Consider the following 17,320-nt stretch of genomic DNA (forward strand, 5'->3'; position numbering starts at 1 on the left):
ACCTCAAATATTTATAAATACAGTGGTACCTCGGGTTAAGTACTTAATTCGTTCCAGAGGTCTGTTCTTAACCTGAAACTGTTCTTAACCTGAAGCACCACTTTAGCTAATGGGGAGCACGATTTCTGTTCTCATCCTGAAGCAAAGTTCTTAACCCGAGGTACTATTTCTGGGTTAGCGGAGTCTGTAACCTGAAGCGTATGTAACCCGAGGCACCACTGTCCTAACGTGAGGCAAGCGCACCTTTCCCCCAAAAAGACCCCGGGCCTAATGCTGAATTCTGTGCATGCTCCGCGCCCCGTTTGCGGGGTGCAGCGCGCGCCGCGCCTTCCACGGCGGCGCGCTCCGGCCTGTCTCTCTCGCGCGCGCGTCCCGCCCGCCCTTGTGACGCCGCGCGTCCGCTCGGCCACTCGCTCGCTCGGTGCCGGCGGTGCCCTGGGCGGGCGCGGCGGCGGCGACGGCGGCGTCCTGGGCGGGGATGGCCACGCCCGGAGCCCTCGCCCGGACACCTTCTTCCCGCGGGGTTGGCCTGGCGGCGGGGAGGGGGACGGGGCCGGCTCCCCTTTCCTTCCCCCGCCGGCGCCCGGGCGCGCAGAGCTGAGCCGCGTCGCCTGGCGCCATGGAGACGTTGGCCTGGGCGCTGCGCTGCTCGAGGGCCTTTTGGCGGCGCGTCTCCGGCCCGCAGGAGCAGCGGCTGCTGGAGGGGATGAGCTACGGGATAGTGGGCAGCATGGCGCTGGCTATGCTGGCCACGCGCTACCTGAAGATCCCCTACGGGCGCTACGCCTCGTCCGCCTACGGGCCGCCCATCCCGGCCAAGGTGGCCTGGGCGCTGCAAGAGGCGCCCGCCTTCCTCGTGCCAATGGGGCTCGTCTGGGGCAGCGACGGCGCCCGGCTCGCCTTCTGGCCCAACCGCTTCCTCCTGGCCCTCTTCGGCATCCATTACACGTACAGGTGAGCACGGCCGCGCAGGTGGGGCGTTGGCCTTCCCCGGACCTGGAGGACCCGGGGAAGGAGCCCGGCAGCGAATTCCCCGCCGGGGTTGTTCCCTTCTTCCTCCGGCTGGATGAAATCGGCGTGCCAAAAATAGAGCTAAAAACTTAACAATAGAAAATACATTTTGGGGGGGGGGGTTAATAATCAAAGATTATCAATCTTCGGGAGGGTGCGCTCTTTTCCTAACCAGAATGGGCAACCACCACCATGCACAATACATTTTGGGGGGTTCAAAATGCACAAAAGGGAATCATCAGAATGGGGCTTTTTTTGGTCTTTTTTTTAGAAGTGCAAAGGGGGGGAGTGATGCAGACACCCCTCCGCGATGTGCACCCCCACAAAAAAAGACCCTGGGCTAATGGTGAGATATGGGCGTGTTCAGTGACCCAACAACCTCCTTTTGCAGACCTAAGCAAATCCGGGCAACGGGGGTGCAAAGTTTTCGGAAGGACAAAAAAAATGGTGCTGGGAAGCGAATTGCCCCCCCCCCCCAAAAAACCTATTCTACTGAATCAGAATCAGAAGAATCAGTATTTGCATCAGCCACGAGCCATAGCAATACAATAAAATAAAACGTACTGAAGATAGAGGTAAAAACTTAACAATAGAAAATACATTTTGGGGGGTTCAATAAACAAATAGTAGATCTTATTCTAATCGCCCCTGCTAAAAACCTTGCAGTTTTTGCTGTCACCTGATCACATTGAGCTGCTAAAAGACAGGACACAGTAGCAATGGCTGAGCAACCCGGAACGGACAATAATAGAGGAGTAATAACCTCAAATATTTATAAATATAGTGGTACCTCGGGTTAAGTACTTAATTCGTAAAGGTAAAGGGACCCCTGACCATTAGGTCCAGTCGTGGCCAACTCTGGGGTTGCGACGCTCATCTCGCTTTATTGGCTGAGGGAGCCGGCGTACAGCTTCCAGGTCATGTGAACATGACTAAGCCGCTTCTGGCGAACCAGAGCAGCACACGGAAACGCCGTTTACCTTCCCGCTGGAGTGGTACCTATTTATCTACTTGCACTTTGACGTGCTTTCGAGCTGCTAGGTTGGCAGGAGCTGGGACCGAGCAACGGGAGCTCACCCCGTCGCAGGGATTCGAAGCGCCGACCTTCTGATCGGCAAGTCCTAGGCTCTGTGGTTTAACCCACAGTGCCACCTGCGTCCCTATTAGAGGGGTAATAACCTCAAATCTTTATAAATAATACTAGCTTACTGATGTGTTCTGTACATGCTCAGTGGTGCCAGGACGGTAAGCTCTCTTTGCTGGGCTAAGCAAACCTAGGCAAGGGCGGCTTTTTTCCAAAGGCATCATCCAGCCTGAGGAAGAATGGAACAACCCCGGCAAAGGGGGTGGGGGGGACAACAGGAAAAAACGTTCAGACAGCAGGAGCCTTTTGCTTGAGCTGAGATTGCAGGGGGGTTGGGATAGATGACCCTCGGGGTCCCTTCTGACTGCTGTTCTATGATACGGCTGATGGAGAAATGCCTCTTCCGAAATAGCTTTTGACAAGCTGCGGTGAGTGAGCGTCCTCCATACTCCCACTAATGGAGGGCATCGTTTTGGTTTTTTAAAAAGTAGATCCCTCCATAATTGGATCATAGAATTGTAGAGTCGGAAGGGATCCCAAGGGTGATCACGTCCAAGTCCCAAGTCCCTAGAATACAGGAATCTCAGCGCACAGTTGCCACATCCAATTTGGAACTATGCCTTTTCTGAAACAGCATTTGACATGTTTTTTCCGCCCTCGTCTCTTGTCTAACATCCAGCCTGAGGAAGAGTTCTGTGAAACTCAAACATTTGCCTCTAGTTTGATATCTTCTAAAAGATTGCCAGTGGCTGCCAGCATTTGCGTGTGTGCGTGTACTAAATGTGTGTGTGTGTGTGTGTGTACTAAGTGCATGGGTAGGCAAACTAAGGCCCAGGGGCCAGATCCGGCCCAATCACCTTCTAAATCCAGCCCGCGGACGGTCCGGGAATCAGCGTGTTTTTACATGAGTAGAATGTCCTTTTATTTAAAATGCATCTCTGGGTTATTTGTGGGCCATAGGAATTTGTTCATATTCCCCCCCAAAAAATATATAGTCCAGCCCTCCACAAAGTCTCAGGGACAGTGGACCGGCCCCCCGCTAAAAAAGTTTGCAGACCCCTGATTTGACCATTGTGACCAGTAGCTACTGGTAGCTTCTTCCATTAAATTGTATAGCCCATTTCAAAGCCTCCACATCTTAGGCATGCAAATTCCATAGTTTAAACCACTTGCTGTGTAAAAATGCATTTCATTTTGTCTGCCCCGAAATTCCTACTATAGTCATTCCTTGGTTTTTGAATAGCTTAGTTCCTGAACGTTTTGGCTCCCAAACGCTGCAAACCAGGAAGTGACTGCTCTGGTTTGCAAACTATTTTTGGAAGCCGAACATCCGACGGGGCTTCCGATTGGTTGCAGGAGCTTCCTGCAGCCAATCAGAAACCGCGCTTTGGTTTCCGAACCTTTTGGAAGTCAAACGGATTCCGTTTGACTTCCAAGGTACGACTGTATTTAGCTTCATTGGACAACAAGGTTGCGTCTGTTGGTTCTAGCATTATGAAAGAGGAGAAATATGGATTGGGCAAGAGATGTGGGACATAATATAATGTTTGAAGATTGGGAAAGGTTGTGGAGGAAAGGAGTCAAGTTCACTGCATGTACGGTGTTAAAGGAAAATATTATGAAAAGGATGTATAGATGGTACTTAACCCCTGTAAAATTAGCAAAGATATATCATAACAGTGATAATCTATGCTGGAAATGTAAAGAAAAAGAGGGTACCTTTTATCATATGTGGTGGACCTGCCCCAAGGTGAAAAACTTCTGGGAGAAGATTTATAATGAATTGAAAAAAATGTTGAAATATACATTTATTAAGAAACCAGAGGCCTTTCTTTGTTGGGTTGGAATAACGACAGACGAGTAGCAAGTGTCATGTGAGAGGCATCTCTGCAAGTCCCGAGGAGACTCTTTTATTGAATATTACAACCTTGCCACAGGTGCGCTCGTTGCTGATTGGTTAACAATGTAAGGGCATTAATCATGAAGGTTGGGAAAGGGAACACATGGTTACTGATGGCTGATATTGCATGACTTGAAAGAACATAACAATCGCAGTCCGTAGATGTGGTCAACAATGCATTAAGAACAGGCCAAGGTACACTGTTTCATGAACTCAATGGGAACTGTTCAGAACATTCTCGGACTCATGTGCAGAGGCAAAAACTTCCCATCATTTCTTCTTGGAATAACAGGTATGGAATTGCCCAAAAAAGATGTTAAGATTGTTTTTGTATGCCACAACTGCAGCTAGAATTTTGTTAGCCAAGAATTGGAAATCACAAGAAGTCCCAACAGTAGAGGAATGGCAGATGAAGATGATGGACTTTTCGGAGCTAGCCGACCTAACCGGAAGAGTCCGCAACCAGAAGGAGGAGGAATATCAGGAAGAATGGAATAAATTTAATGATTATTTAGTTAAATTTGTTAAGTTAAATTAACCCGAAATAGCTTGCAGATACTTAATAGGCTTAGGATTTTATTTATGTTAAGTGATGAATTAATATGTTTAATTATATAAGGTGAAGATTTAAGGATGTTAATGTTTAAGTTAAATTTCATAAAAATTGGGATTTGGAAAACCGTTAAAAGGACATGCAATGAAATTCAACCAAGGGGAAGTGAGGAAGTCACTTAACAAAGTTAATAACTGTAATTTTCAGTAAGGCTATGATTTATGTTTGTTATGTTTGTTTGTCTTGTGTGTGTGTGTGTGTTTGTTTGTTTGTTTGTTTGTTTATAATATTGTGAAAACCAATAAAAAATTTTTTGGGGGGAAGTAAGGTAAGCATTGTGAATTGGGGACAGCTTAAAGGAGAAACCCAGTTCCTTCTCTTCTTGTATTACTCAGCTAAGTGGAATCCTTGCTACTTTACGTTACCAAAAGCAGGGTTATTTGATCACAAGCTGTGCTTTAAAGCTGCTGTCAATATGAACGCCTACAAGTAAATGATTCATTTTTAAAGTCATAAAAAAGCGTTGCAAAGTGCAAACGATAGCTTTTTATAAACGTAGTTGTAAAAATACGGAAAGATTCACACCATAATTACGAAGGGACCTTAATCTTCTCTGTATCGTTCTGTTTTTAAGCTTCTGTGAGCACACATAATTCAGTGTTTAGGTAAATATGACCCAAGGGTCTTGCACCATAAAAGCTAATTTGCCTGCGTGTCTACCTCAACTATTCAGTAACGTAAAGGCAGCAAACTGCAAATACAAAAATACGTATGTGGCAGTGTATGCTGCAAAATCTATTCTAGCAAAGAAAAGGGGCTGAAGTCCATTACACCTTTTCAAATACTTAGACAGCAATGCATTCCGGGAAGCAAAAACTTACTTTTGCATAAAGAAGTCTGAGGGTTTTGATACCTTTTTTTGCTGTCTTCCCCAGTGCCAATCCTATCATTAGAGTGAGGTGGCAACTGATTTGAGTGGTCATGAAAGGGGAACTGTAGTTATTATTCACAGCCGTAGTTTGAAGTAATTGAAGTTTCTGAACAGTCTTCAGAGATGGCCCCATGTACAATGCATTGCAATAATCTCATCTGGATGTTACCAGGGCATGGCAGGCTATTCTTCTTCAAGGACGGTCACAGCTGGCCTTCTGCGTCACTGAAACCAGTTAGGTCTCCAGTTAACAAATGGCTCCAAGGAAGGCAGAGTGCTTGTAAACTCTTCACCTTACTTACCCGACTCTGGAATGCTATTGGACAGGCTCTGGGAGGTTCTTGCAGGATCTTGTGGGACTGTCTGAGTTCCTGTGAGATCTCGTAAGACCCTCCCCAAGCTTAGTAAGCAAGTCTGTGGGTTTAAAAGCTCTTCACACATTAGGAAAACCCAGCGCAAAAGAGACTTTGAGGTTCTCTGCCTTGCATGCAATTCATTTGCAGGATTTCAACCAGCCAGCTTTCAGCTGCTACAAGATGCAATTGTACTGCACTCCGCCCTTTAGTCAGAACATTGGAATCCAGATTAAATTCACACTACACCCATAATCTATACAGTGGTGCCTCGCAAGACGAAAAGAATCCGTTCTGTGATTCTCTTCGTCTAGCGGTTTTTTCGTCTTGCGAAGCAAGCCCATTGAAGGATTAGCGCTATTAGAGGCCTTTAGCGGCTTATCTGCTGATCGGATCAGCTGATAAGTGGCTTAGCGCTATTAGCGTCTTATCTGCTGATCGGATCAGCTGATAAGCGGCTTAGCGCTATTAGCGGCTTTTAGCGTCTTATCTGCTGATCGGATCAGCTGATAAGCGGCTTAGCGGCTTAGAAAAAGGGGGGGAGGGAAAAAAACTAGCAGGAACTTGCAAGACATTGTCGTCTTGCGAAGCAAGCCCATAGGAAATTCGTTTTGCGAAGCACCTCCAAAACGGAAAACTCTTGCGTCTAGTGAGTTTTCCGTCTTGCGAGGCATTCGTCTTGCGGGGCACCACTGTACTGCACTCCGTCATTTAGTCAGAACATTGGAATCCAGATTAAATTCACACTACACCCATAATCTATAATCTAATCTACAACTACTATAGAGTAGATCCCGGCTCCTGGCCTCTTAAGTGAGATGAGCGCACAACCCTAGAGTCGGACACGACTGGCCCATATGGGCAGGGGTACCTTTACCTTTTACTATAGAGTAGATCTAAGTTCTGGTTGAAATCAGTGCGACAAGATAAGCCATGAGTAACTTGCCCATTGGTTTTAACTACATTGATCTGGAACCAAGCCTATTAGTGGAATGCATAGGATTAAGCTAAGAGTACATTGAGAACTATGCATGAATGTGTAATCAGATTAAGGTTAAACCCTAGTCTGTCAGGAGTAACATGCAATACACACAATGATTTCCAAAAACTAAAGAATGTTCTGTGCATGACTGCCTTTTACGGGCTACACAATCTAGTGGCATCTGAGTCCTTTGCACATGCATGTATGATGAAATGCATTTGCATTCAATGATTGGTGGTTGAAATGTTCTGTGCGTGATTGATTCCTCCCCAAATTGTGTTTTGTTGGTCAGTGTGGTGTTTCCGAGAGTCGTTTGGTTTTGTTAAGAGACAGCTAGTTAAGATCCGTGTATCTGTTCCTGTATATAGTAACTTGTAGAGTCTGTTGTACATAATGCTGTTGTTGTTTAGTCGTTTAGTCGTTTCCGACTCTTCGCGACCCCATGGACCAGAGCACGCCAGGCACTCCTGTCTTCCACTGCCTCCCGCAGTTTGGTCAGACTCATGTCTAGCTTTGAGAACACTGTCTAACCATCTCGTCCTCTGTCGTCCCCTTCTCCTTGTGCCCTCCATCTTTCCCAACATCAGGGTCTTCTCCAGGGAGTCTTCTCTTCTCATGAGGTGGCCAAAGTCTTGGAGCCTCAGCTTCAGGATCTGTCCTTCCAGGGAGCACTCAGGGATGATTTTCTTCAGAATGGAGAGGTTTGATCTTCTTGCAGTCCATGGGACTCTCAAGAGTCTCCTCCAGCACCAGAATTCAAAAGCATCAATTCTTCGGCGATCAGCCTTCTTTATGGTCCAGCTCTCACTTCCATACATCACTACTGGGAAAACCATAGCTGTACATAATAAACACATCTAAGTAATCAAGTTACTAGAATCATAGAATCATAGAGTTGGAAGAGACCACAAGGGCCATCGAGTCCAACCCCCTGCCAAGCAGGAAACACCATCAGAGCACTCCTGGCATATGGTTGTCAAGCCTCTGCTTAAAGACCTCCAAAGTAGGAGACTCCACCACACTCCTTGGCAGCAAATTCCACTGTCGAACAGCTCTTACTGTCAGGAAGTTCTTCCTAATGTTTAGGTGGAATCTTCTTTCTTGTAGTTTGGATCCATTGCTCCGTGTCCGCTTCTCTGGAGCAGCAGAAAACAACCTTTCTCCCTCCTCTATGTGACATCCTTTTATGTATTTGAACATGGCTATCATATCACCCCTTAACCTCCTCTTCTCCAGGCTAAACATGCCCAGCTCCCTTAGCCGTTCCTCATAAGGCATCGTTTCCAGGCCTTTGACCATTTTGGTTGCCCTCCTCTGGACACGTTCCAGTTTGTCAGTGTCCTTCTTGAATTGTGGTGCCCAGAGCTGGACACAGTACTCCAGGTGAGGTCTGACCAGAGCAGAATACAGAATACTAGTAGCAGCATTTGTTCCTGCTTCGTCCATCCTGCCTGCAACTGATTGCTTTCTGGAACTCTGCGTATGCTCTGCTAAGGTCTGACTAAGGTCCTGCAGCAGGTCAAAGTTGCAAGACACCAACAGTGGCTACTGGTCACAATGGTCAAAATGTACTTTATGCATACTGCACAATTTGCTTAAAAGGGATTCTGTTTTCAATAAGCTTGGAGCTTAGTTTTGTGTGCGTGTGTGTGTGTGTGTGTGTGTGTGTTGCATTTCTGCAACGTTTAAAACTAAATAAAACCCTTAATTTTGCGTTTATTCCAGGGCATTCATCTTTCCTTTCTTAATTCGTGGAGGAAAGCCAACACCCGCCATTGCATTTTTGCTAGCTTTTGTCTTCTGCACTTATAATGGATACCTGCAGGGCCGGAGTTTGAGTAACTATGCAGAATACTCTTTAGATTGGCCAACAGTACTGCGCTTCGTTCTAGGTGAGTAACCTTAGGTACTAAATACGTCACAGATTTTCAAGTGCAGCCGTTGGCGATGGTTCAGAACATCATGAAGCAAGCAGATCGGATACAGACATACTGTGGTGCATTCTCATAACTTTTTTTTTAAGGTTGTGTTTCTAAACCAGCATTCTAATATATTTTCAGGTTTTTCAGGGTGGCTAAGTGGCCTGCTGATTAATGTGCATTCTGATAATATTTTGAGGAATCTCAGAAAACCAGGGGAAACGGGCTACAAAATACCAAGAGGTGAGTAATGTGTCATTGAAATCCTATGCTGCAAATGTGTCATTGAAACGTAAATTATTTTATAATGAAGCATTCTAACAGTAAGGGTCCCAGAGACTCAACTTGCGTTGCAAGTTGCTTGTCACAGAAGTGGATTCAAAAGGAGTAGAAGTGTTTTTTCTTATATATAAATTCCTGCGCTCATAAAGCAGGTGTTTTTTAAAGAACACAATAAAACAGATTATTCCTTTTTGAAAATCTCTTTAGCTATTGCTGAGACACCCGCTTTATTGACAGTAAAAGCTCTGGGGCTGCGTCACTTTTCCTAGTTGTGTGTGCTCAAATCCCATTTAATTTCCATGCGAGTTAAGTATATGGAACTGGTTGGAAGGTAACCCAGTCCTACAGTCTTGACAAGGTGGTTACTACCTCTGCTGCTTGCAGAAGTGCAAGCCAAGTCTGTCTCCCCCACCGCCATCCTCACTCAGCAGAAATTCAACAGCATTTAATGAAATGCAAATGCAGAAATAGCAACCAGTCTCGCCACGCAGTGCTTAGCAACCATGCAGCTCCTTATCAATGGCGACATTGTCTGTGATCCGCTCCATGCGCAGCTGTGCTTGGAAAGCACCAATCAGCCAGCAGTATATTCACCTTACTTTTTCCCCCTGATGCCCCTTGCAAGGTAAAGACCCTGTAGGTTTATACACAGAGGAAACACCAGGCTTTCCCTCCTAGCTTCTTGAGAAACATGAAGAGGCAGTTTCAAGCTATGCCCCTGCGGGGAATGTGCCTTGGCTAAAATGCAACATTCTCGGTACAGCATGCATTTGATGGAGGCAGGCACACATTTCCCAGTACAGCTGTGAATTCCTGAGCGTCCCATTTCTTTGCCAAGGGCATGATGCAATTTCACTCGGTTTCAGGGCTCTTTTGTCCAAACGAGCCTGCAACTCACTACAAGGTTACTCTGTCTTCATTCTGGGATTTAAAAAAATAATTCCTTTGAATTGAATTGTATAGCCAAGAGGGCTTCCAGAGGAATGTACAGCCATATTAAAATACAAAATAGCAAATAATAATCCAGAGAGGTTTGGAGAGGGTTTATTTACCCTACCCCCTGAGAAATTGCACACCCACCCTCAAAAGACAAGTCCAAACCACACACTGACAGCAGTACTCTCTTATCAGCTCACCAAACAAAGCTGGAGATGTGAGTTCCGTCCCCATTACGGGGAAGTGGAATATGGCCTCCCCTCCTGTTTTTCATGCCTGACCAGCAACAGCAATACCAAGCAAAAAAAGAGGAGCGCCCGATATTTGAACCTGCTTAGCCACAGCAGTAGACAGGAAAACAAGAGATACCACGGGGCATTTTGCTTTTGCCCAGCTCCCTCAAGACTCAAATATGTGCACTGAGATCACATGGGCTTCAGAAGGAGACCATGTCGGGGGTGGGGGAACAGCTTAGGTTTCATATGCAGGGGATCACAGGTTCAAATCTAAGGCCTAGCACCACGCTTGAGAAGGTGGGGAGGGAGACTTCCGGTTGGTCGCCCGATTAATGGCGACGGGAGCTCTTTCGGCTGAAAGAGCCCCAGCGCTATGAAGATTGGGGTGACCGCGAGAGTGTTGTGGAACCCCGAAAAAAAAGCTCAGATTGAGCATTCTGAGTACCTGGTGTTCCGGCGGGTACCCTGAGCGACTCCCCTGCTCCCCGGTAAGCTCTAGTAAGACCCCCGAGAGCGAGCGGGGTTGGAGACGTGGGTACTGTGGAATCGACTCGCTTTCTTCATTGCGAAAAGCTCCAAAGTCCGGCGATCGTGAGCGACCAATTTCTCTGAAAAAATTAAGATTTGGAAACCGTGAGTAAAAATCTAAGGCCTAGGCCCACACTTGAGAAGGTGGGGAGGGGCTCCCACGTGAAGGTATAGTTGAACCAATTTGTAAGAGTGCTGTATGGCTCAATGGCCCCCTTCCCCTACCAACCCATGCCACCAATGCTTCTGGCTATTTTCCCTGCTAGGCCAGCCCTAACGTCTCAAGAGACCCAAACATCCCTCCCCATTTCCCCATGCTGCCACATTCTCAATCTGGATCATCATGCAAACCACTGCTTCTTTTTGTAACGGAAACCAAAAGGGTGCAAGGAACCACCTTGTGTTTAGCTTCACCTCTAGCTCCGACTCGAGCTACCGTCTCTTGACAAAAGCAGCAGTCAAATCTGTCTGCTACAAGGGCTAAATCAAGAGTTTGCTTTCTCAGAGAATGTGGATGTAGCTACTATGTACTCCAGCAGCCTGGTCTTGCTCAGCTTGAGACCTACTTGCAAGCACAGATGCATCTGACTATGAAGCTCTGGATGACATTGAAGAATTGGAAGAAAGAATTAAGAGTCTTGCAAAGTACAGGATGCCACCCAGAATGAGGGTGACCAGAGTTGCAGATATTTTTGGGTGAGCACCAGGAAGGGGAACCTCGAATCCTCCTTGAGGATCTGACTTCTCGTGTCTTGGAGCAACAACAACAAAGATTTAGTTCTTTCTCTCTTCCTAAAATCTTGTTCTGAGAAAACAGTTCCCCCTCTGTCAAGAGTCTAACTTGCTTCTCTTGCCCATGGAAGCGATTGGGACATGGCTGGAAACCATGACTTCATGTAACATCAATATTGCTAGAAGTAGCTATAATTTGTTGTTTTACAACTGGGTAACTCCCAATACTTTCGGATTTGCAGCGACTTAAAGCTATCAGAGCATTAATTGCTACTACGTTTTGTTCTACAGGAGGAATGTTTGAATATGTGACTGGAGCCAACTACTTTGGAGAGATTCTTGAATGGTGTGGATTTGCTCTTGCCGCCTGTACCTTGGAAAGCGCTGCTTTTGCTGTTAGTACATTCTTGATATTAGGAAGAAGGGCACAAATGCATCATCAGTAAGTTTTCAGAAATTCGGATTTCTCTTGAATTTTCATGTGGGAGTTTTTAATACATACACAATTGTTTTTCTGTGATAAACCATACTTAAGGTCCCCCCTCCCTTCTTTGTATGGACATAGAACTTACATTTATTATCTATATTTGCTAAGGAAAGTGACAGGGAAGCTAAATATTGAGCTGGTTTAAATCATCATTAACAGGCCCTTCAGTTATTCACCTTGCCCTCCAGATGTTTTGCATTAAAATTCCCATCAGCCCCAGACAGCACAGCCATGCTGATTGGGACTTATGGGAACTGTAGTCTAAAACATCTGGACAGCACCACATCTAAGTCATTGATAAAAATGTTGAAGTATTGGGGCCCAGGTTGAATCTTGAATCCAGTTTGAATCCAGGTTGAATCTTGTAGCACCCCATTTGAAACTTGCCTCAGGTTTGATGAGGAAGCATTGTGAGAACTCTTTGAGCATGATTTCCCAACCAGCTGTAAATCCTCCTGATTGTATTATCATCCAGCTTGAATTTAACCAGTTTGATAACCTCAATATTATGTGGAACTTTGTTTTCCTGAAATCAAGGTAAGTTACATTCCCACAGTCCGCTAACTCAGTAACCCAACCAATAACAAGGTAAACTTAATCCGGACATAAATCTGGGTTATTCTTGATAAATTCATGCTACTGATTTGTGGCTGTGGTGGCCCAGTTGGAAGAATTCACTTGGCACCAACTTTTAAAGTTTCAGGCAAAGACTTTAAAAAGCAAACAAAAAACCAGTCATTTTAACTGTATTGATTATATACAGGTCGTGTTATCCAAAAACTCGTTGTATGAAAATTCATTTATCCAAACAAGAGGAATTAGTACTCTAACCTCACCTATACACACCAGATTCAGATACCCAAATAGCTGGATCTGCATATAGTATTGTAAACAAACAAGCCTTAAAACAAGCGTTACTTTTTGTGTTTTACTGATCCATAGCAGCCATGGTGAGAGGGAAGGGAGGCAAGGGGAGAGATTGGACATATAAATGAGCATTTTCCCCTTCCTTGTTTGCTTTTTGCAAGGTTTCAGGGGGTTTTCCGGGGATTTTACAAGGCTTTTCAACCTTTTAGGGCCAAGATTCCATTGTTGGGAATGCATTAAATTTCCCCATAGGAATCAATGGAAATCCTGGACTTGTTATGTGAATGCTCACCTAACAAACTATTTCCCAAGAATGCATTGTGTTCAGATAGCGAGTATTTTAAACCGTCTTTTAACTGTGTTGGTACCTGCCACTTTTATGCTTGGGTGTTCTTAAAGAAAAATATTAGATCTATTACCTGCCCTTCACCACAAAGTCCCAGGGTGGGTCACAACAATGTAAAATACAACATTAAAAAATTGTTTAAAACAATACAATCAGAACTAGAACAGGTCCTAAAATAAATATATCTCAACTATATTGTTTTCACTTTGATGTGTTAACTTTGAAAACTACTTAAAAACCTACATACGGCGATACAGAAATGTAATAATTAAATAATAATTGCATTGTTATCAAGTTGCATACTCCGTAAATAACCTGTTCTACATGAATTTGGGTTCTAACATACCGTATTTTTCGCTTCATAGGGCGCACCAGACCATAGGGTGCACCTAGTTTTGGGAGGAGGAAAACAAGAAAAAATTATTCTGAATCCCAGAAGCCAGAACAGCAAAAGGGATCTGGCTTCTGGGATACCGTGTGGCTGTTCTGGCTTCTGGGATAACCACGCCAAGCCTCTTCAGGGCAGCGGGATAAAGGCTCCCCCTTCCCGAAGAGGCTACGCAGGGCTAAGGCAGAAGCCAGGACAGACACGTCGCTGAAGGGGCGCTGCGCAGTTCTCCCTCTCTTGAGAGGGAGAACTGCGCAGCGCACCTTCAGCGAAGCTGGAGAAGGAACAGAAGGAGTCCCTTCTGTCCCTCCTCCGGCTTCGCATGACAGGCGCGTCGCTGATAGTCACCTGAAGCCTTTGGAGCGCATCGGGAACTCGCGCTGCGCTCCAAAGGCTTTGGGTTCCTTTCGCTGAAGCCAGGAGAGTCTTGCTCTCCCGGCTTCCGCAAAAGGAACCTGAAGGCTTTGGAGCGCAGTGCAAGTTCCCGCCTCGCTCCGCAGGCTTCAGGCGGCTATCCCTGAAGCCTGGAGAGCGAGAGGGGTTGGTGCACACCGACTCCTCTCGCTCTCCAGGCTTCAGCGAAAGCAACACGAAGCCTCCGGAGCGTGGAGGGAGCGCTCTCTCTGCGCTTTGGAGGCTTCGCGTTGCTATCACTGAAGCCAAGGAGCCTGCATTCGCTCCATAGGACGCACACACATTCCCCTTCATTTTTGGAGGGGAAAAAGTGCGTCCTATAGAGCAAAAAATACGGTAAATTTGGCTTTTCCTGTTCTTACCGAGGCAGTTAAGAAATGTATTTGTATTTATGAAGATTTAAGAACATGCCTGGGCCTCATTCCAGATATATGAAAGGTGGTAATGTTCTAGTTTTATACAATTTGAGCCAAACAGTACTCCTCACTTCTACTTCTTCTCCTTCAGCTGGTACCTCAACAAGTTTGAAGACTATCCCCGCTCCAGGAAAATTCTAATTCCATTTATCTTCTGAGCTCTTCCTAACATTTCCTGCTGATTCTGAACAATAGTTGCTGCTGCGACGAATAAGAGAAGTTAATGTTCAATAAATGTTGGCTAAACGGGGCCTCTGAATACCCACCAGAGCACTTTTGGCAATGCAAATACTGTGCTTAATGATGCAACAGGGACATTTCCCATTATAAAGTATTTTTGAATTATAGGTGCTATACCGTAACTCTTTACGAGCTCATTATACCTCAACTTAATGTTCTCTAAGGAACTTTCTTAACTTTCTCGAAGGAAAAGGCCCCTTACTAGGTTTCCAAAAGATGCTGAAACCTTAACCTAGGTAATTATTATATACTTACAGTGGTGCCTCGCAAGACGAAAATAATTCGTTTCGCGAGTCTTTTCGTCTTGCGATGTTTTTTGTCTTGCGAAGCACGGTCCGTCGCAACTGCGCCTCTTCAAGCGGCTTTAAGAAAAAAGTGCAAGACGTTTTCGTCTTGCGAAGCAAGCCCATAGGGAAATTCGTCTAGCGAAGCAACGCAAAACCGAAAAACCCTTTCGTCTAGCGAGTTTTTCATCTTGCAAGGCATTCGTCTTGCGGGGCACCACTGTATTATTATATACTTCCGACTGCTTTTCTACTTTTAAGAATTCCAGGCAGTTAACAGACTAAATTAGAAATATAGGGTGGTTGTCATTCTTGGAGCAGACCCACTGGAATAAATCAATTTTTACGTTCATTGGATTCATTGGGTCTATTCCAAGTATCACTTAGTTCCCCATTAATGAAAGACAAGGAGCAAAAATATACAATATAATAATACAATATAATAATAATTAATAATAATAATAATAATAATAATAATAATAATAATAATAATAATAATATAATATACAAGAATACAAGAATACAATACAATATAATAATATAAACAATAGCAGGCCAGTAGTGTTAAATGGCACCCTTCCCAAACAACTTAAGTTTTAACTCAGCCTTAACTCTTATTAACTCTCCTCAAAAAGCTTAACACTCTTCAAAAAGGAGAGTAGATGGGTGTCTTTGGGCATGGAGTGCCAAGGCCTACAGGGAAAACCACCTCTGGCTTTTTTCGGGTGCTTTGCAGAGGAAGCAGCAGGCCCTTGGGAAACTCACTAGCTTCCTTCTCTCAGGGATGAAAGACAGAAAATAAAACTTTTTGCTGCAATGTTCATGAAATGAAGTACTAATAGGAATTCTTTCAAAGCGTTAATTCTATTATATGCTTTGGCACACCATTATTATTTTTTTTTAAAGAAGCCTGAATAACTTTTCAGATACCTTTTAACTGAATAACTTTCTAAAGAAATGCCTAACGTAACTGGTATTATAGTTTGAAGTCTTCTTCATTCTGTTATATTTTACTGCAAGAAGACCCATTTATCCTAAACAGAATCCAATAAGGCAGACATGTATGTACAAAACGTTTTGTGTTGTTGTTTTTTAAAAAAAGTGATCCCATTGAGATAGCAGGATCAAAATTTGCAGGTAGCTCATAGAAGTATATTAAATAATTAATATACTTATTGTAAATTTTTAATTATGTTAATTTTTTTAACCACTTTTTAAATTTTGTAACTTTAAAATGTAAAGGAAGTCCATCATGTGACATATCGTTTTCAAGCCCATGAAATTCTGAAGAGATTGGTATTTTTAATTTTGAAATCTCTCAATTCTTGGCTGAGCTGTTAAGGTTTTTGCGTATTTCAGCAAGGCCAAAATTGTCATTTTTATTTTATTTTTTAATTCCAAACCGTAACTCAAAAACGGGACGAGATAAATAAAATTTTTGATTTAAACTTAGTTTGGATCATTCAACAAGTGTGCTAAATATTAAGAAAAAGATGGATGACATGACATAAAAAAATTGATCACTTGATATGGAATGTCCCAACCCAATGGATGCAACCCAAGGGCATTTGATACAGAATGGGCATGTATGCAGCTGAACTGTAGGGCTACAATCCTATATACATTTGCTAAGGGGCAAGTCTCCTTCAAATCAGTGGGGATTACTTCTGTGTAAGTATGTTATGTGTTGCTGACTGCCTAGGAACAAATCACCAACAAGCGCTCAGGGTGTTGATCAGAGACTTCAAAAATACTTGCTGCTACCTAGAAGGTGACAACTGAAGAGCGATGCCTAAAGATGTTGACCATTAGAATGACACTTGGGACGGCTGAAGCCAAAGGCATAGAACTTTCTCTGGGCAGACAAAAGTGAGGACTCAGTAGCTTGGAAGATGGCAGAGGCATTTACGCCGCATGAAGCCAATCCATGCGTGTTATAAGAGAAGAGCACACGAGAAACTGTTGAGCTAGTTATTCTGGCAGGCATCTTAACCGAGGTTTGGTTTTACAGTTCTGATTAGAACGTTTTCCACTGTATCTTTGTAAACCACAGAGACTGTTGTAGTATATGCATTATTTAAATGAAATAAATCAATACTAATAAAAGCAAGGCTTATCTGCCACCCTACACGACTGCCATGTGGCCGCTTGCAGTAGCTAAAAGCAGCCTCTTTGAGAATCCATGTCGCACATGCCCAAAATTTGTACACCTTGGATATCCAGTTTGGTCAGAGAGATGTGTCGCCTTTTCTGTCACAATTATTTTTGGTGTCATAACCAGAGATTTCCTTTCCCGTCATGGTTGGGGGCAGGAATGGAGTCAGGAAGTTTACTTTATTTGTGGATACCCCCCCCCCTGCTGAAAGACACTTGGTATAGAGATTTACCGTATTTTTTGCTGAATAAGACTCACTTTTTCCCTCCTAAAAAG

The 17,320-nt window shown here is 44.3% G+C and overlaps 1 protein-coding gene across 1 annotated transcript; it reads left to right on the forward strand.

The window, feature by feature from the left end:
• The first annotated feature begins 408 nt into the window (after positions 1-408).
• On the forward strand, positions 409-14,630 carry SRD5A1 (steroid 5 alpha-reductase 1). The gene is made up of 5 exons (XM_083519695.1): positions 409-954; positions 8,540-8,706; positions 8,875-8,976; positions 11,739-11,889; positions 14,457-14,630. The coding sequence occupies exons 1-5, from the start codon at positions 620-622 to the stop codon at positions 14,521-14,523; spliced, it is 822 nt and encodes a 273-aa protein (XP_083375821.1). The 5' UTR covers positions 409-619; the 3' UTR covers positions 14,524-14,630.
• The last annotated feature ends 2,690 nt before the right edge of the window (positions 14,631-17,320 follow it).

Source organism: Podarcis liolepis (genome assembly GCF_965112155.1).
Source record: "Podarcis liolepis genome assembly, chromosome: 8".
In the NCBI taxonomy this organism is placed as follows: Eukaryota; Metazoa; Chordata; class Lepidosauria; order Squamata; family Lacertidae; genus Podarcis; species Podarcis liolepis.

Coding starts and splice junctions, on each gene's coding strand:
- SRD5A1 (XM_083519695.1), top strand. CDS start 620: ATGGAGACGTTGGCCTGGGCGCTGCGCTGCTCGAGGGCCTTTTGGCGG. Junction 8,707..8,874: donor AGTACTGCGCTTCGTTCTAG/GTGAGTAACCTT, acceptor ATATATTTTCAG/GTTTTTCAGGGTGGCTAAGT. Junction 8,977..11,738: donor GGGCTACAAAATACCAAGAG/GTGAGTAATGTG, acceptor TTTGTTCTACAG/GAGGAATGTTTGAATATGTG.